The 21,337-nt window shown below is 33.1% G+C and overlaps 1 protein-coding gene across 1 annotated transcript in view; it reads right to left on the bottom strand.

Annotated features, from left to right (window-relative positions):
* Positions 1-572: 572 nt before the first annotated feature.
* INPP5F (inositol polyphosphate-5-phosphatase F) overlaps positions 573-21,337 on the bottom strand; it is a 37,329-nt gene continuing 16,564 nt past the window's right edge. The window contains exons 5-20 of the mRNA XM_070946504.1: positions 18,688-18,855; positions 18,426-18,482; positions 16,015-16,213; positions 15,251-15,430; positions 12,651-12,718; positions 11,351-11,475; positions 10,740-10,817; positions 10,008-10,128; positions 9,242-9,370; positions 8,034-8,151; positions 7,043-7,241; positions 5,723-5,794; positions 5,539-5,612; positions 4,830-4,958; positions 4,115-4,202; positions 573-3,069 (exon numbers count right to left, since the gene is read on the bottom strand). Of these exons, the coding sequence (XP_070802605.1) occupies positions 1,917-3,069; positions 4,115-4,202; positions 4,830-4,958; positions 5,539-5,612; positions 5,723-5,794; positions 7,043-7,241; positions 8,034-8,151; positions 9,242-9,370; positions 10,008-10,128; positions 10,740-10,817; positions 11,351-11,475; positions 12,651-12,718; positions 15,251-15,430; positions 16,015-16,213; positions 18,426-18,482; positions 18,688-18,855 (2,958 nt within the window). The 3' untranslated portion in view covers positions 573-1,916. The remainder of the gene's footprint in view (positions 3,070-4,114; positions 4,203-4,829; positions 4,959-5,538; positions 5,613-5,722; positions 5,795-7,042; positions 7,242-8,033; positions 8,152-9,241; positions 9,371-10,007; positions 10,129-10,739; positions 10,818-11,350; positions 11,476-12,650; positions 12,719-15,250; positions 15,431-16,014; positions 16,214-18,425; positions 18,483-18,687; positions 18,856-21,337) is intronic.

Raw genomic sequence — 21,337 nt, 5'->3', positions numbered from 1 at the left:
CTACAGAATAAGATTTCGAAGAAATGTGTGTCCCATTACTGATTTGAATCCTCAGAAAGATGAATTTGACCAACTGGTATTTTCAGAATATGTAACTCTGGAACATTCAGCAGGAAAAAAAAAGGGTAAACTCTCTTCTGTAAAAATAACAGTCTAATGTTACCAGAGAAGCAAACTTTTAAATATGAGACATATCAGCTTTTATGGCTGATCAGCTAGCAGTCTGGTATCTCCAATTCCCTCTACCTTGAGGAAAAGTAGTAGCCAAGTATTTATGGTAATTATTTAGACATCCCTTCAATCTGTTACCAAATACATTAACATCCTATTTCTCATGGCCCCAGACAGATCTGTGCAGTTGCTCCTCTGATATAATCACTGTATCAAAACAGCATCCTCAGAACTTTTTTTACTAAACTATGTTGCTACCCAAAAAATAAAGATGTCTAAGGAGGAAAAAATGAGCGGAGAAGCAGTTTTAGTCTTGTAAATGAATCGACAAAGATCCTTAGTATCTTGAACCATATAAGCCAAAATGCATAGTATTTTATTTTTTTATTAAAATAGCTCGTCTCCCACATTAAAACAATACAATTTTATTCTAAATATACTTAAATGTATAGGTACTCTCAAAAGAACAAACATTAAAGTATTAATAAATAACAAAATACAAACAGTACAAAAGTATCACACAAAAGACAGCTTAAGTAAGTTATCACTTCTGATATAATAGAGACACTCAGACATATTATAATTGACTCAACTGTTCAGAACACTACATGCAATCTAGCTATAGTACACGTGTACTAACAGAAACCCAACTTCTAGAATAAGGACAGGTTATGAAGGAACAAGATTGCATTCAGTGTTGTTTCTGCTGCTACATTCTTTTGTAGTTCATCACAAGACTGTTCTGGGCAACAGCATGCTTCTAAGAAATGAGCTAGTATTTAAACATAAATTCATTTCTCTGATGTTAAGATTATAGCTACAGTAACTTCTGAAACACGTTGCACTGATCACATTTTAGACAGGAGAGTAAGGTAAGGTATTATGGAGGAATATGTCAGTTATATTACTGAAGATGATCCCTTGCATATGTTTAGGTAATATCTTCTCATATGGATACATTTTTAATCAGAATTTGATATCAAGCTTAAGAATTTTGCTTTGTTCCAGAAAAGACTACGCTCTAAGAATATGCAACTAGTTTCTTGGAAAATAATGCATTATGGTTTCCAGACACATTGATTTTATTTTTAAAAGGGGATTATTTTTTTCAGTAGAAAAGCCCTTTCAGCAGCTGCCCTGAAAGCTTTAACAAACATACTTCTAGACACCATAACTACTAAACCAACAGAGGTAGAAAGAAGCAAGGAACTGGTGAAGGAAAGGGAGAATAAATGCCTAAGCATTTTTTTTAATACTCCCTCTGCAGTGACCATTTCCTTAGGAATGAAACCTGTTCAAGGAACACAAATGTTTAAAAAATTAAATTAAAAAAATCTGGAGAAAAATAAATAGAATGCCATCTATGAGTAAAATATTCACTGGTACAGTGCAAGATTAATAAGGTAACAGGTGTTTAGTACCAGACCCTTAATATAAATATTCTACACAAATCTGAAGAGTTATAAAAAACTTGCCCCAAAAGATATAATTGTGCATCCGATCACCTAAACAAATAGCATGCACTTCAACAATTGCTGTGCGAGTTACCTGTTTAGTATAATTTACTGTCACTCACTTGCTACAAAACAGTTCTGAAACCTGTTCAAAACCTAACTAATTTCTCTCATCGGTTTCTGTAAACATTGTTACTGGTATTCTTAATAACAATACTCAGTTTGCCCTTCTCTAGAATTTATGTTACACACAATATTTGTTCAATAGTATATACAATGGGATCTTGAGCTCTAAATCTGAATTATTCGTGTTTGACACTGGGTAAACATTTCTTTCAATTCATTTTGCTGACTTTCATTAATAGTTTCTGGTTCAGCTGGGCTCTTCTGGACTTTAGCCACAGCAAAGTTGATTCCTTGGGTTAAGCCAGCTTGTGTAATGTTAGCTACCTGTGCCATTGAATTGCGTATTTTTGCAAAGGGAGAGACGGCCCTGCTACCATTATTCTCTGCTGGTGAAGGAGTCGCATGAAACCCTGGCTCAGCTTCAAGAACAATAGAGGAGCCTGGGCTTTTATGAGACTCATATAAATTCATCTGTTCAACCACTAAATATTGTGGTCCTGTCTCTGAAAATGATACATCCAGTTTAGATGGTCTAGAAGGAGCCTTATTAGTTCCCAGACAATCAGCTGCTTTAGGAGCATTATTGCTAATATTATGCGCCACTTCTGGGAATTCTTCAGAACCCCTCTCACATTCTGAAACACTGTTGTTCATCTTAATTTTAGCATCCTGGACAAATCTGTGACAGTAAACATCAATCTGTTTAGTGACATCTAGTGTTGTATTTTCAGCAGAAAGAGCTTCTTGAAAAGTTTTGCCTTCACGTTCATTGTTCATTTGGTATCCAGATTGTGTAACATGGATGTCTGATGGAACAGGAATGCTAATATTGACATCAGTGCTACTCACAGATTGGGACCGACTATTTAACCGAGGAGCAGATGCAATGATACCACAACTAGGTAAGACATAATCTATCTGTCCGTTCTCTAAAGAGTCCAGGAATTGCTGGTCATCGTCAGATCTGGAATTTGTCAGGAAATCATCTGAATGGAACGAGTCATTATCAGATGAGATCTCAATATCCGATTCTATATTGGCATTAGTATCAGTCATGGCATTTTCCATGGTTTCAAGACTACTATCAGATTTCCAAAGATTTACTTTCAGATTGGGCTTTAAGAAATTGACTTTCATTTCAGGCTTTGTAAAGTTTCCTAGTTTTCTAAGATTGCTGATATTTACATTGGATTTGGTTTGTTTCACTTTCTGATTAAGAGATGAAAACTTGTTCATTAAGTAATTCTTTCCCAGGGCCAAAGAACCTCTATTCTGGGATCTGATTCCAATGATGTCCTCATGTGGTTTGCTGCTCTTCCTGAAAAAGTGAGAAAACTAATAACATCCTTTGTTACTTGTACAATAAAAACAGAGCCGCTTTTGATCCCTTCTTTTATTACACAGGGTGTACCAAAAATCAGGCTTCACAATTTATTACATAAATTACATTAAATGTTTGAATTCGTTACCATTTTCTTTTAAATACACCTTACTCATTTGATGTATGACCTTTAAGCATTCCAAGGTACAGTCACATTTTCTATGGCAAAAAAAAAAGATATCAATAAAGCATTCTGATTGGTTTAGAGGGTCTGACTTTTGGTGCACCCTGGATATATATATAATAATTCCTTTTTTTATTGGGGTTTATTTGTACCGAGGCACTCAGCATCCTCAGTATTGCAAGGCAGAATCTTGAGGTAATATAAAAATTTAACTTTTTGGAGTCCTTGGTGCCCTCTGAACTTGGAATGTTTTCTTGCGAATGTTTCAGTATTCAGCTAGGTAACTACTCGGTGCTACTCAACCTCAAAAGCAAAGTATCCAAATTGACATATTTTATTTACATAAAAGCAGATAATGAATCGTTAATACCAATAGATGGCTGGTATATAGGTAGTCATCGACTTACAACTATTCCTTTAGTGACCATTAGAAGCTACAACAGCACTGAAAAAAGTGACTTACAGCCAGTCCTCACATTTACAACTGTCGCAGCATTCCCACAATCATGTGAAAATTCAGGTGGTTGGCAACTGGCATCTATTTACAATGGTTGCTGGATCCCTAAGGTTGCGACCTTCCCAGCTGGCTTCCGAAAAGCAAAGTTAAAGGGAAAGCTGGATTTGTTTAACAATCACGTGGTTCGCTTAACTGCAGTGATTCGCTCAACCAATATGCCAAAAAAAAATATATGGTAAAATCAGGCGCATTAACAACTGCCTTGCTTAGCAAAGGAAGTACTGGTTTCAATTGTGGTTATAAGTTGAGGACTGACTATCTGTAATACATACCAAAAGTGTTGTAGCTTAAAGTGGATTAGGTATCGGGGAATTTATGAACATAAAAAAATTAAAATTCACCTCTCCAGTTTTTTCTCAATAATGGTGACATCTAATCCTATGGCTTGCTTGGTGATTCGCAGCATTTCTGCAATGCACTGAAGAGTGTCTGAAATTCAAAGAATTAATCCAGAATTCCTGAAAAGATCGTATTTTTCATTAGATGCTAATGACAGTTTATTTATAGATTTGCCTTCCAAAATAATGTATGTCTTATGTACTAACATGAAAGGTTCACCTTCATTTTACATCAAATGAATATATTAATAAAGAGAAGTACTTAAGCAAAAAGCAAAGAATTAAGCCATTTTCAGTTACAAAGATTCATTTTTATCCTTGATATAAAATAAAAATGATTTGTACTAGACACTATGTTGTACTACTCATTGGAATGGTACATCTGTAGTCTGAGACATACTGCAAATGCATGGTATAATTAGTGAAGTATAATTGGAAGGACATAAATGTACCAAATTCTCTTGAAAGTGTATGCTGCCCCTCCAGAGACCTGCTCAAAAACCAGTAGAAGGACTGATTTTGGTAAAAATGGGCAGAGTTCTGGTGTCAGTAATTCAGTAATTAAATTGACTAATTAATTTAAGATACAGTTTATTTTCAAGCAAGTTATTTTCTTATTCAACTATTTAAATGTCCCATTTCATTTTCATAGCTAAATTGTAATTGCTCAGAAACATCTAAACTGATTCTATTCATTCCAAAAAAAGTAGATACTTACCTTTTCCATCCTCTTCAGGGCTGCGCACCACAGCTCTAAGTGTATGGAAGTACCCACTTGTATCTTTGTATTTATGATGAAGCCTCATGCACGAGAACTTGGGTTTTCCAAAAAATGTTGGTTCGGGTCCTTGTTTAAAAAAAGCAGTAATAATTCAGGAATGCTGAGTCTACTTTTTAAACAACACACTTCATTATATCCACCAGGAACAAAGACTTTCCTAGTTCAACTGGGATGAACTACTATTGGGTTCCACTTATCCCTGAACTCTATGCTGTGAATTCTGTTCTAGAGCTTCAGTTATACACCATTAAAAGATTAATCCCATGGATTTTGTGATCCATGGACAAATTAGTTCACAGGTGACACAGAGGGGGAGCAGAGAGAAAAAGAGAAAAATGCACCATCTTTGCTTACTCACCTGATTAAGGTTCTCCAGAATTTACCTAGGCCACAAGCTGGAACAACTAAGATGTTCCTGGATTGACTTCAGCTAATTGCAACCTGCTCAAAACAGTTTGGCTAAACTTCAGAGCCACTATTCATGAGTTTGTTTTCTCAAATTGGAAACAAAGTATTTGTTCATTTGTTTCATGACAAAGAATTACAATCATTATACAAAAGAGAAAGATTTTTCAAGTTTTCCCAATTACCGATATGCTACAATTGCCTTGGCAAGAAATAGGGATATAGAATGCAAAATACATACCTATTTCTATCTTTTCCAAATTTTCAAGGCTCAGCCTTTGATACTGATTGACTTTATCTATTTCATCATCATAGCTGCAAGGGGGGGAAAAGTGCCTAGAATTAAATCTTCACTCATAGTCAAACCCTGAATAATGCAGTTCTGATAACTTTCTCTACAATGTGAAATAAAAATTATTACTTACTAGGCTACGTAGTATGCAATGTTAGAAAGTAGAAGAAGAACATCCACATCTCTATGAGTAGCATCAATAAGGCTAAAATAAAAAGACAGTAATAACAAAAATATTGAAGCAGAAATCTCATAAACACTTTTTGAAGATTTTTCTATTTCTTAGTTAGGATGAAAACATTTATTAATAAATCATAAACACAGTTCCTGATTCCTGAGCCAAACAGGAGGAGGCTTGGCCTCCTGCCCCACATTGTGAGATTCCTGTTCTGAGCACATTCATTCCACTGGATTCACCTCCCACAGTTCAACTTCTCCTTTATCTGCTAAAGAACTACTTTCCTAATGTTGATGTCCGTTAGAGAGTAAATGCCCATAATTATATCATACTTCATTAACTAAATGCAATATAAGTTATTGTTATGCTAGCATCAGCTAAACCCAAGGAGTTGCAATCATGATATAGCAGTCTCATGTAAATAATTACAAGGGCTGTAAGCATTATAATGATTTTATTTAACAAACATTCATGAATGCTAAAGCACACAATGAAAAACAAAAGTGATTAAAGAATTGCTTAAAAATCACTAACAGCAGAACCAAAAACAAAATAAAACCTGAAGCTCAGAAAATATGATGGAAAAAGTACTTTCTCTAGCACCAAACATGGACCATAAAGTAAACACAAAAAAACTTTCTAGCCAAAACTTTCTATAGCTGTGTTATTGAAAATATAATTTCCCTAATACCATTTACTAAGCCTAAAGATATTGAATACCCCCCCAACCAAAGAATTAATCCTTTGAATATTTTATGCTAAGCAACCAGAATAAGCAACAAATAAATAAATCTCAGCAGGATAAGCAGTCCATCAGTATAAAGATTCCAAACTTTAAAGTTCTTTAAAGGTCAAAAACATTAACTGATTATCCTATTTTGAATCCACTTGAGATTTCAAAATTAGTAATGGATATTACTAAAATTTCTATGAGTGAACCCAGTATACATAAAAGTACCAACCATACTGAAAAAATAATTATTAAAAATTCTATCTGCCTAACACTGAAAGTAGTAAGTTTTTGATTTTACAAAAAGTTCTTACATTAATCTGATTTTGTTTGTCAACACTGTTGAATACTGTTGAATACTGTTGACTCAACAGTATTCGTATTATCAACTTTCTTACTCTACTCACTTAGAATTCGTAATAAACTAATAAGAGTTGCATAAAAGAATGATTACAATTCAAATATTTTATTCTCACTGTACTGTCTTAGGACAAACTGCAGAAAAATGTAGCATTTTATAATCAAATATTTTAGACTCTGCATACCTGGGGTCACAGTCAATCAGTGCCCAACCACCATGAAATTTTTCATCATCTGGTAAAAGCAATTTCATGTAACTCTGCAATAATTGGCTAATCAATTCCTGATGAGTCCTCAAATTTTCCTTGTGCAAGGCTTCATGCTCTTTTTCTTTGGTAAATATGGAATAGAGATCTTCTGTCACAGGATTACCCTGCATTAAATCTAGACAAACACAGAGTGCATATGATTAAATGAGGGTTAGGCACAGAAAACAGTTGCACCATGAAAATTCCGTTTTAAATATTCAATGTATTAAAAATAATACTTAATTGTTGATGGAGGAAGATAGGCTGCTTCCTTAAGCATTTGTCGTGCTTTTCTAACCTCCAAATCATAACTGGAGAAAATCTGGAGTACAGTTATACCCTCCTTTTAGCCATATTTGAAAAAAAATATCATCAATGCAACTTAAAAATAAATATGCTAATATTAGAAGGGATTTGTTTTAATATTTCAAGAAGAATCAGCTCACAATGAACCACAAAACTATATTTAGTTTAATTATTTACTTAATTGTTGATGGAGGAAGATAGGCTGCTTCCTTAAGCATTTGTCGTGCTTTTCTAACCTCCAAATCATAACTGGAGAAAATCTGGAGTACAGTTATATCCTCCTTTTAGCCATATTTGAAAAAAATATCATCAATGCAACTTAAAAATAAATATGCTAATATTAGAAGGGATTTGTTTTAATATTTCAAGAAGAATCAGCTCACAATGAACCACAAAACTATATTTAAATAATATATGATACATGCATATACATGCATATCAAGATCACTGATTTACTGCTTTCTGTAGGAAGTGAAATGAAGAAAAAAGATTTGCTCAGTCATTTCTACAAGCATGAATTGCCAATTAGGAATGATGAGGAATACATCCCAGTGCTTTGTTCATTTATAAATAACACAAATACTTTATCTATTTGGTGTAAAAATGGAGGCAACTGTCTTACCTATGACTGCTTGTCTATAAGCATCTCTGAAGCGGTTTAAGTAGTATCTATTTGCAGAGTTAACACCATCTTTCATAACTCCTGCCAGCTTCCTTTCACCAGTCCTTGTGAAGTCACCCTATTATATAAAATGTATCTCTGAATATTCAGTTTACATATCATTTAGAAAAAGTTCTCCTTTCAATATTGCAATATTGGAATATTGCAATACTACAGCTTCACGTTTTGGCCTCAAAACATTCCTCAAATTGTGTTGCCTTGTTAACAAAAATTAGGGCTGGAAAGGAATGTGTTAAAGTTCTTCAACCTTAAATATATTCCCATCTACCCTGAAAACAGCCCCCCCCCCAGTTCTCCAAATAATAAATGTAAATCATAAATGAACAGTGGCTATATTCACACAACATACTTAAGCAGGCCAATTTAAGAACAAGACATTGCAAATGTAAACCCTAGAACGAACAACTATGATTTCTTTACATGTATAGTTATCAGAACGTATTCCATGTTCAATATATTATGCAAATAAGGAAAAATGAGTAAATCTGGTAAATAGGTTATGTCTGGTATATAAGCAGTGTCAATATAAAAATGAAGACTTTTTTGCTAGATTCACATAGAATGCTAAATCAGATTGTGATTTGTTTGATTTTGGTTTAGTATTTTAGGAAACCAAGCCAATGGAATTAATAAATCATAATTTCTGCTTTTATGTAATGTATAAACACAGCCCTTCTATATTTCTATTGACTTTGGTATGACTCATATTACTTTTATGTAATAAAATGAACAAAACAACCTTTAGCAAAAGAAAATAACAAAAATTATAAACACTGAACTGAAATTGTGCAGAACAATTTGTCTAATGTACCGTACAATGCAGGCAAGGCTGAGTCTTTTATCCATACAAGCATGAAACATTATACAACAGTTTCAATAAAAGAAGGGCATTATTTTATTGTAATAATCCACAATCAATGTCTATAAGTAACTCATTTATAAATCAGAATTTCAATCCACTATAAGGGCCATATATTTATTTTTCTAATTTTGAAAAACTACCTTTTTAGCATTGACATCCACAGGATCTCAATTATTTTATTCAAAAGTGATGCTATGGACAGTGACTTCAAAATATAAGACAATTCACGTTTATTCCTGAAGAATCTTCTTTCCTTTTCCTTATATCAAAAAAATAAATAAATTACCTTTAGAGCTGCTGTTCCAGCATACTGTCTGCTTATGGCATCACCGTTGTTAGCCCATATGATCTGATAAATTCTATTGCACTTCACTGGCAATGCTTGTTCTGGGGGCATCACACCTAATTTCTTTAGCTAAAATTTAATGCATTTATTATTAATGGTCATTTGTTTTACTGAAAACTATAAAATGAAAAATAAAATAATGAAAACTTCCAACCAGTCTTCTCTTATCCAATTACCTCAAAATGTATCAGATAACAATTCTCTTTATATAATAAAAGTTATAGTTTAATACATACAGAGAGCACCAAACGGGGGAAAGCTTTCTGTGTTCTTGTAACAATTTTTAGATGAAATCTCCCAAATAATCCAAATTATACTACCGGTACTTTCTAGAAATAATAAGATCCTGCTACTGAGAATGTGTATTCACTGCTGCAAGTTCCTTATTCGTTTTCCTCTTTAACAGGGAACTTATGACTTTGTACTTAATTTGCATGACCAGGCTAAAATCAAAAAAGGCATTTTAAATCATTTTACTGAAAAGCATCAGTGTAAAGGTACATTTAAATTTTGAATTTTAGCATTATCTATACAACTTTTAGAAAACAAATTCCAGAAAATAGCTATTACTATAGCTATTTTTCTTCAGTAAGTTCAGCTCTTCTATATGAATTATTCAGAAGCAACTTAAAGATAAGCAGACTTTTCCAAATCCCTATACTAGTGTTTTCTTTAAGGGCAATCACTATAGTTTACACTGTTATACCTGCTGTTCCATAATGGCACGAGCAATTGCTGCTTGAACAACATTGGTTCGATCCAGACAATCCATACAGTTAACACGGAAAATTCCTTCCTGTTTACAAATAACACCAGCTTGGTCCACCCTTCCAAAAAAGCAACATAAAATAATTGAAAAACGTTTTTTTTAAAATGGCTATTCTCTACATGCATATTTTTCTTGCTAAATGGTTTGGGGCTCCTGCTTTTATTATCGGTGGAACCCTGACATACACACACACACACACACACACACACACACACACACACACACACACTGGTACTCAACTGCTTTGAAAACTCATTGAGTTTGGTACTCAACCCATTTTGGCTCAGTACTCATTGATTGTTTGGTACTCAACACACAAGTTAGAACTTGTCAATGTCAGCTGCTTTGCGACTCACTACATTATTTCTTATGGGATAAATCTGTTTGGTACTCATTGTTTTTGGTTTTCATCACACCTCCCAGAACCAATCAATGATGAGTACCGAGGTACCACTGTATATATTCATACTCTTATTGTATAAAATAAAAAGTTTTTGGTGCTTATATACAGAATGAGTTACTGTTAATCATATCAATGCCCAACGTATCTCTGTTTGCAGAATCTCTCATGGAAAACAGAAAACTCTGAATGAAAATTGTTTTGGATTCATTTTGCCTTTTACTTGCCAAGCTTTCCCCTCATTCCTGATCCAAACAAAGGATACCTACCAGCACCACTTTACATCAGTGATTATGTCAGAAATGGCATCCGTAAGGGTTTGAACATTTTCAAACTTCATTCCACGGCTAAAAAGTAGAAAGAAGGCAGTTTGCTGTAATTTTTTTATTGTACTAAAAGAATATGCTACTTTTCCTCCTTTTTATACAATCTGCAACCAAATAACCCAGATTAATCAAGACAGACATTTTTAATATACACATACATCAGAGCCTTTTGAAAGCATTTTTTTACAACCTCTTCGCCGAAGAGGTTGTAGAAAAAATGGTTTTAAAAGTTAAAAAAAAATTGGCCACACCACCCAGTCACATTACCCCCCACCCACCAAGCTACGCCCACAGAACTGGTAGTAACAAATTTTAGATTTCACCACTGACATACATGCACACACATACAGGAATACATTTTTTATTAAGGCCCTTTTTGAAAAAATTGAAAGTTTACAAAAAACTTATAATCCTTCACCCATGAAAACTCACGTGGTAAACCCCCAAATCTTAGCTATGAAGAATTTCTGTCATCATGTATCATATAATATCAAATATAGCAATAGACTGTACATTCCAATATTTGTTAGGTTAAGATTCTTTCATAGTCTTACCAATGTTCATGGAAATCAAATGAAACATAAGTAAGGCTTGGATTATTATACAATAAAACTTGTTTAAGATAAGCATCACCAATAATTTTTTCTCGTCCAGTCTGATCCACTAGGTTAATGATAATCTGTTTAAAGATAGGAAAATATAAAACATGTTTTAAAATATGAATGTACATGTCTTAATTCCACTTGGAAGTACAGAAGCGGTTCTTATTTTAATTTTTAAGGGCTTGTTTTCTAAATGATTGCTAGGAAGCATTCAGTCAATGAATATTAAAAGCTTCACTAGTTTCTTAAAAATCATTCTATAGTATTTACTCCCCCATTTTTTATCAGTCAGAAGAAATGCAGTAAATGGATAGTTATGTTCACTAAATGCTTCACTCTAAACCAGTGTTTCTCAATCTTGGCAATTTTAAGATGGGTGAACCCATCCACCCTGGCTGAGGAATTATGGGAGTTGAAGTCCACCCATCTTAAAGTGACAGAGTTGAGAAACACTGCCTTAAAGGGATATATTTTTGCTTATGTAACATGAGGCACTCAGCTGCCTTTTCAGTTTCTAGAAATTTTTCCTCACCCCAAAAGATTGCCCCAGAAAACTCCTATTTCACATAAGACAGTAAATGCAGGAAAAACGGGAATATTCAGCAATGTTTGCTGCCTCAGTAAACATAAATCAAAATGCTTTCCACTAACACAAAACCACCATTAGAGAAAATCCAGAATTACATGATAAGCAAATTTTTATAATTCACAAAGTACTAGATATTGCCAAAATCTTATTTGCTTTTTTTCAAAACATTAAAGCACAGTATAGGTAGTCCTTAACTTATAGCCTCATTTGGGACTGAAATTTTGATTACTTAAGTGATGTGGTCATTAAGCGAGTTATCATGTGACCCAACCTGATTTTACAACCAATTTTACTGAGGTTTTTAAGTAAATCACTGCTATTATTACCTTAATCACACTGTCATTAAGTGAATTCATCTTCCCCAATTGACTGTGCTTATTGGAAGCAAACTCAGAAGGCTGCAAATCACAATCATGAGATTGGAAGACTGGGAAACTATCATAAATGTTAGCTGGTTGCCAAGCGCCCAAACTACGATTATGTAAGTATGGCGGTGGTGCAATAGTTGTAACTTGGACAGCAGGTCATAAAGTCACTTTTTGAGACTACTGGAACATTGAATCGTTGTTAACTGAACAGATGTAAATTAAGGACTATCTGTACTGTATAAAATTGCCAAACTGTCAATAATTTAACATGGTCTTATAAGATGATGAAACCTACCTGCTTTTTATAAATGTTTAATTGTTCTTCAAAATGTGCACAGAAGTAAGTAACAGTTTCCTTCTCACCTACAAAAGAAAGATATATTGGTTGACCGCTCCATGAAAAGCAGCAGTATTAGATTGGAACAGCATATCACTGGACTGAATTAAGAGATGTAATTAAAATGTTTTAAAGAATTATTATAGATTCTAGAATTCAATGCAATAACATTTACAAATAATCATTAAGCAATGTATGTCAGCAAATAAATAATGGGAGATCTTTTTGTAGCTACACATTTTTAACTGCAGTTTTTTAAATGCTGATCTGTGTGTATAAGTCTTCATGAGACTATGGAGCAGCATGCCATTTGAATACATCAATTACAACTGCCAAATCACTTGACAACAATTACATTCTGCCAAAATTCAGCAAAATAACTATATTATAGTAAAGCAATTTTTTCTTTTAAAAAAATAGTAGCAGAAAGAGACATCAGCAGCATCCCAGCAGGCTGGAAGTTGATGTGGTCCTCTGACCCAATACAATACCGTTGCACAAATATCATCTTTTCAAGAGGTTTTCAGGCACAGTTATATCAACAGCCACAATTCAAACACTGGACAAGACTAAGACACATTTGAGGTGGCACTTTCATAGTTTAAGGAGTTAAATGATTGCCTTAAACATTTGAAAAGCTTAAAGCAGCCATTTTGGCTCTTAACTTCACCTACCTCCCCAAAAGCAAAATTTCCAAATGTTTAAGATCATTCAATCTTTAGGATCACCCAAAAAATGACACTGAAGGGACTGTGTTTGATTTCATACCATTAATGTTAGAGATAGAGTAAAGAAAACATTTGGAGGAGCGTCTTTTTCTTCGGAGAGCACAAAGAATGTGCTGCTATCATTGAAGAACCATGGAAGGTCTTATATTACTACGTTGGTCCCTTTCAAACCCTTAATAAAATCCATCTTCACCACCCGTTGGTTAGTAAAAACCAGATGCATTAAATCACTATATCTAATCCTCTAAGACAAATCTGCAATTTCATCTTTCCAATACACAAGAACCTTTTTAAAAAATGAATCTCAGCAAGGTCTTATATATTTTAACATTTATTAAAACCTGTTGGCCTTTCCCAAGGTCCTGAAGAAATGGCTGGGTTCCCAGATTTGGAATTATATTAATTTTATTGAAATATTTGTACTATATGTCTACTTATAATTGATTTTGTTACTGTTGTTTTTATTTTGGCTGCCAATTATCAATTTTTTTTGGGGGGGGGGAGATTTGACTGTATTTCTATCCATCCAAAATTACTTGAGATTAAAACAAATAAATAAATAAGATCTTCAAATGACCATGTAAGAATTTAGTAATTATTCTAAAGGTTGTAATTTATAGAAAAGAGGATGGTAATGCAATATTCAATGAGAGGATGTAATTCAGATTCAGTCTTTCAACACATCTCAATAGTATTCCAAAATAGCAAGTTATAAACTGACATATCTTAACAAACAACCATAAAATTTCAATTCCAGATTTGACTGTACTAAGATATACTGTATGGAGTCACACTAATACCCTATTTAAAGTGACTCTTTATAACATTTCAAGAATAGTACATCAAATAAAGTCAAGACAACAGGCATACGTTTTCTTGTAGTTCGGATTAACCCAATAACCCAACTGTAGTATAGAAGCTGAAATGTTAGACTAGGACTAGAGAGACACAAATCCAAGTCCACCCTAAGTCATGTGAGGTCATTGGTGACTTTTGGCTGCCCAATGTATTTCACAGAGTTGTTATTGTGGAGAAAAAAAATCCCCCCTTTCTAGCCTGTTGTCTTTACCACTATTCCTAATTGGCTGTTGAATAAGATTGAAGAAATGAATATAGCATGGTGGGGTTGGGAACAGAAGAGAGGTATTCGAAAAGAAGAAACAGTGAAAAGAGGACTAAAGTCTGATAATCAGAATAAGCAGGTTTTCTGTAAATCAGGGCTTAAGGAACTACCATTTTTTCTTTCCTTTCCTTTCCATTCTCACTGCCACTTGTTTGAGGAATGAGGAAGGGACAGGTCATATCCAGTAAATTGCTCAATAGCGATTTTCTGACAAAAGTGGGTGAAGACAATGTAGTACCAAAATAGTGCCTTTTAACCCTATTCATATCTTGTCAGAAAGGAAAGAAAACTACTAGAAGTTATGACTAGGTTAAGTAGTTGTTAAGGTTACTTCTCTAGAAAAACATGAAGGCTACAAATATATACACCAACATAAATAGATGTACATTTACTTGGAATATCATGTCATTCTAAGAAAATAAAGTTAAATATTTGTAAAACATTCAACTAAATTCAAATTCAGGTTATAGTATTTCTATCAAATACAGTTGGGTTTTTTAATAAAAAAACCAAGAAAATCTTTATTTATCATGTAACTACATTGATATAAAAATAACCATGAACATGACAATGACCGCCTAGATACATTAGGGAAACATAAGCAGAAAATATTTTTTAAAAATCACTTTGTGATAAAAGTTACCACACTAATTTGAAAGATGATTGAATAATGTTGTAATTGCATTATATATCATATGAATACTTACATTTATCAAGACGTGGCCGTGGGTTGTATCTATAACCAACCTGACTCCAAAAAACAGGCACAGAGCCTCTTGTCTGAACAAAAGATAGTGTGTGATTATGAACATGGATCAACTGTTCAGTCTCTACATAATTTGCTACATTCCCATTTTTATCCACTCCTCTTCGTTTGTAACGCATCCCTAGGGAGAAAAATCAAAGAATTTCAGAAAAGAAATTGAATTTGCATGTTCAAAAGCTCACATCACAACTGTAGAACCAATATCATCATGGGATTCAAATATCTTCCATATGACAAAAGGCTTAGAATATTTGGGACTCTTGAGTTTGATAAAAATGTCTAAGGATGGATTGTAATAGAAGCATGGAAAATATGGACAAGGAGAAATTTAGTACTTATCTTTCTCTTATAGGACAAATCTGATTTATAGATGTAGAACAGGAAATAATTGCTTCAATACATACACTTATAATTAACTGGTGAAATTCATTACAACATAGGCAAGCATATAATATCCTTAGCATGAACATTCCCTTCATTCTACCCTCATCCCACAAAGAAAGAAGTAAGTCCTGCTTTCTGAATATATGGGATGGAAGGGATATTGTCTGAAAGAAGTCAAGTTTTGTCCAATTTTTCAAGTGCTTCTTATGGTCTTAAGTGAGTATTTTAATTTCTGTATAGAAATGCAAATAGGAAGTACTTGTTTCCATAAAAATAATCACTAAAGCTTTTTGGTCTCTAGACTATACTGAATAAACTTACCCGCTCTGTGACGGCTCCTCCGTGAGATAAGTGCCACAAGAAAACTTGGATGAATGTAATCTACACAAACAGGCTCCTGAGATGGTGTTTCAGGGCTGCTTTTCTCCTCATCTGATGTTTCATTATAATTAACTACAAGTTCTTCAATTTGTACAAATCCCTGGATGACTGGGATAATCCAAAAGTCCACCTCAGATTGCTGCAGGACATTAAAAGACATATACATGCCATTTATAGAACCCAAAAATTAAATAAATGAAAATAGCTGCAGCAGTAGTATACAAAGTTCTTATTTTAAATTTTGCATTTGTCAAATTAATAAATATCTTACTATAGATTACAATAAAATAGCTAAGCAATTTTTTGCTCCTTAATTTAATATATTTATTTAATTTATATGACACCCATCTTATTGTTGCAGCAATTCTGGGCAGTTTCATTTATTACTATATTTAATATATTATGAAATTATATTGCATAATAATAATTTTACTACATAGCTAAACTTAAAATAACAATTAAAAATTAAGAAAACAAATTTAATAGACAATTCAAAATAACCCAGGTTTACTTGGATAGCTGACAATTTGAAGCTTACCAATATGAGTTAATAAAATTAGATGGAAAACACCAAGCAACCGCTTAGTGGGAATTATAAATGCTTATAAGGGATTACAGGGTCATAAAAAGGAGTTATTTGGAAGTTTCTCTTCCTCAGTCTAAAGGAAACTGTGAATAACTGTGAAGATTAATAATGAATATTCAATATCCCTTTTCCAACCAAGTTGTACAACAAATGATGGCAACAGAGAGACAGAATGAAACTTGCATATAGTTTTATAAATTGTACTTTAGATGGACTGTGGAAATATTTTTGTTCTACACAATTCTACACAAAGTAATTTTAAGTGTTACCAACTTTGTTTTTTTTTAATCTACTTTTTCCTGCTTGAGATGAATGATGTTTTCATTCACCTCAAATTAAGAGAATGGAATAAAAGGAGAAAATCATCAAGAAGTGGAATTTTTGGGAGACCAAGAGAAAATGGTTAAAGAAGGGAAGATTAATGGAAAGGAGGAAGGATAATAAGGTATATATTAGTAGATTTAAGGGAATTGTATTCATATTATTAACTGTGGATAGTCAACCAAGTTAAAGGGTTTTTATGCAAGATTTGAATATGATGATGTATATTGCTCACAGTAAAACAGAACAGCAGATGGAATGTGAAATGGCAATTTGGTTTAATTTTGAAGACAATTTAAAGTGAGAGATGAAGTTGAAATGTTAAAAAGTGGGATGGGGAATTTGAGAAATAAATCTAGTAATGGAGAAATAAGATAACTGATGTTAGTGTAAGAGATTAGGAATTAAGGGCAATTAGTAATATTTATGTATTAAGAAGAAAATAAGATAAGATAAAGAAAATATGGAAAGAATATTACGGCTGAAATTGGAAACAGAAATATGATGTAAAATGGATTTGAAAAGAGAACAACATGGCAGAAGCTGAAATAATAAGATATGGTGAAAAATGATTAATTTGTGATAAAGGATTATATAAAAGAGATGAATATGGAAAAAATGGGAAGATTAGAATAGATTATAAAGATCATTATGTATAAGATGTATAAGATGTGGCCCGGTTAACACTCTGTTCATAAAATATGTATGATGAAAGAAAAATTCTAATAAAACTTGTTTACAAAAAAAAATAACATGTGGTAATGCTTATTGCTAATCCAGGTATCATAACTTCATGGATGATGACAAACCCAAGAAAAAAAACCAGACCAACTCTTCAGATTTTTTTTTTAATTTAATAAATTTTTATAAAAAATATACTGTGCTTCACGATAAAAACTATATGATTGTTAGATTCTTTATTTCTATAGGCTTATATAGCTGGAAGATATTCCCAATCTTAGACACTGTACAATTTCTCTATTTGATGCTTTATTGCAATATTTTCTTTTTTGCTCAGACTTTAGCCTATATAATTCTACTAGACAACCTGTGTGCCACTGAGTCATTGTTTCAAAGGTATTTCCTTACTTAAGCAAAGAAACACAATGAACATGGGCGGGCAAAAAAACAGTTGGAGCAAGAGCAACTTCCAACTTCCTGCCAGCCTGCCCATTGAGTTTCCTTGTGGAAAGCTAGCAGGGAACATCAGAAATCACGTATCTTAAGAAAGCTGAAATCATGGAGGAATGTCTTTGAAAGTCAGTAACAGTTCCACTTGTGACTTAAATGGAAGCAATAGTAGAACCCTAAATGTTTGTGTCACAGAAAATTAGGATAAGTTACATGAAACAATAATGATCTCTTGAGACTAAATGGTATCAAGAAAACACCACTAATTCATTGAAATTCTCAAGGAACCATAAGTATATGGAATATTACTTACTCCAAGGTTTATCAGATCTTCAATCATGTGCTTATTCCAAAAGAATCTATCATCAACCTGAAACATATAAAAGTAAACTTTTTGTATCCAAATATTACAGAAAACTCTGAAATTTCGAAGACTACAGAAAAATCTATATTGATCAGAACAGTTCAGGAACAAGAACTTCATTTGTGAAAGATAAGAAAACACTAATATTTCTTTCCTTAAAATAGATGCCCATATGTACCTATGGCTGATCTTTCAAGAGACATATTATTACCTTTTTCCAGAGGGGCAAGTTAGTCTTCTCACATGCACTTTGCCTTTGTACAGAGTTTGTTAAATCATAAGTCAAACTATAATAAAAAGAATCAGCATCCATAAACATTTTGAACAGTTCTTCCAATAGACGTCTCTCCAGTCTTTCTTTCTCTTTACTTTCTTTAACCTACAAAAGGGTAGAATGTTCTATTTCAGTACAGTGAGTTGGATATCTGTCAAAACCTAAACATGATTTTTCATAATGTACCATCAACCATTTGCTTTTGTTTAAATAAAAGCAATATAAATCTTTCATAGATTAGGTCTTTTCAAACAAACACAGCGAGAATTACAACTTTGCAGATACGTTTTCCAGATAAAATATGCTGTTATTATTATATTCTACAACGCTGAGAAATAACACTTCAAGTAAAGTTACCTACCAAATTTATGACCAAGAATAGAATGAAGAAACATCTAGAGTTACAGGAGGAAAGACCACATGCTGCACAGAATCTTCATTAGATATAGGATTGTACTAGTTCTACATATTACATAATGTAACTCAAACATATTCCAACAGTGTCCTAAATAATAAAAAAATGTAAAAGGTACTATTTTTATTTAATGAAAGAAAGGGCATCACATCTCCTATTTTTTTTTAAAGTACTGCTCATAATAAGCTTTAAATCCTTTGTATACACAACTTTAAAAGACAAATCTCTAGATGCTTACTGCAAATGGCCATTCATAAATAAAGCACTTCAAAAGTTCCAATTGTAAATATAATTTCTTCTCCTGAACCACAAAATCTATTGCTTCAAAATACAGCAATTAATATTTAATTGATGACTTTATAAGTGAAGACATGATCTATTAAGATCACTTGTGAGGTTGGTATTTAATTATTTACTTATTTGTTAAATTTACATCTTGCCATGGGACTACTCTGGATAGTTTACAACAATAAAATGGGGGGAAAAATAAAAAATGTAAACAATAGCAAAGGAATAAAACAGTAAATAATGGAAGTACAATAACATGAAATTAAAAAGATGGGCGGGGGAGAACAAGAAGTGCAGGGGAGAGGTGGGTCAGGTCTTCAGGCCCTTGTGGAAAAATAGGGTGAGGGCAAACCTCATCCCAGAGGGCAGAATGTTCCAGAAGGCTACAGCAGAGATCCCATTCTCCTGGTCCTATCAGTTGGAGTTTCTTGACCAACGGGTTTGTCTTAGAAGGACAAGATGGTTCATCAAGTAATCTGGATCTAGCCTATGTAGGGTTTTGAAAATCATAACCAACATTTTGAACTGCACCCAGAAGCAAACTGGCAGCCTGCGAAACAGTGGTGCAACTTGGGTCACTCTATGGGTCACAAAGACTAATTGTGCTGCTGCACTTGTACCAGTTGAAGCTTCTGAATACATTTCAAGGAAAGTCCCATATAAATGTAAGATGTATGCTAATATTGCATTAAAAACATTTTCTACATCAGCATTACTGGAAAGTATTCAAAGCAACTACAGCTTATAAATTTATGTTGAGAACTGTATTTATTGAGGAACTATAATAATGGAGGCAAAGCAACTTTGATTTAAACCCATTTGTGTTTCAAAATAACATTTTAGTCTACATTCTTATATGCTCTATAGACCATGGCTATTAATGTGGTTTCGTATGTAATATTTATTGATGTGCATATCAAAGCATTTGTATCATGAGTTGTATTTTTTTTCTTCAGTAGTCAACATTTTGTTTTTGTTATATGCTTTAATAGGGAAGATGTTGAATGAGAATTGATGTTATAAGAATTGATGCTACTAATTACTATGTATGCAGTAATAGTTTTAGTATTTGATTTTCACCCTTTCCCTTACTACGTTTTCAATATTTCTTTTGGTTTCACATCATCAGCAAAGTATCAGCATCTTATATTGCACAAGGGCGTCCAGTTAATTGTAGGATGTCCTTTATTGCCCTTGCTGTTCATTATCTAGAAACTAGTATCCTGAAATTCTGTATATATTTTTTTTCATAACAAGGTTTAATGTATGAAACACTAATTCGTAGACAAAATTAGTGCAGAATCAGACTAATTGTCATTTGAAACATAAAGTAGTAAATGTTATCATATTCTGTACTGCACTATATTTGCACTATATTTCAGTTCCTAAACACAATCAGGAGGGAATTATTTTTTTAATTTCTTTTTCATGTGGACTGACCTCCTTTAAGTTAAAAAAACAACAGAGAATCACCCGGGCATACTGACAGCAAACCAGGTACAGCTAATTTAAAAAGACAAAATAATATAGCCACTTATGAGAAAAGCATGATTGAGTTGCAAAGCTGGAAATTTGTGGGTTAAAATCATATAAAACCTATGGCAATTAAGGATAATAAATTTAATCTGTATTTTAAAACACAGGGGGGAAACAATACTGAGATTACTGTTGATACCAGCATGAATGACCATATGAATATCAGCATACAATTGTAGCCAGACACAAGAAGACAAAAATATGACTATAGAAAACCAAATAGAAAGCTGAAATTCTGAGAACGGGGAGGGGGGGGGGAACTAAACATTTGTTGCAAAGTTCAATAGTAACATAGGGAAGTCAATCACAAACTGAATGTAGGAAACAAAAAAGGCAAATGAATCCAAG

The sequence above is a fragment of the Pituophis catenifer genome, unplaced genomic scaffold (assembly GCF_029215685.1).
Source record: "Pituophis catenifer annectens isolate HBS135680 unplaced genomic scaffold, rPitCat1.0.hap2 SCAF_6, whole genome shotgun sequence".
Classification (NCBI taxonomy): Eukaryota; Metazoa; Chordata; class Lepidosauria; order Squamata; family Colubridae; genus Pituophis; species Pituophis catenifer.
The sequence above is the reverse complement of the archived record's forward strand: the minus strand, read 5'-3'. Positions and strand labels throughout refer to the sequence as shown.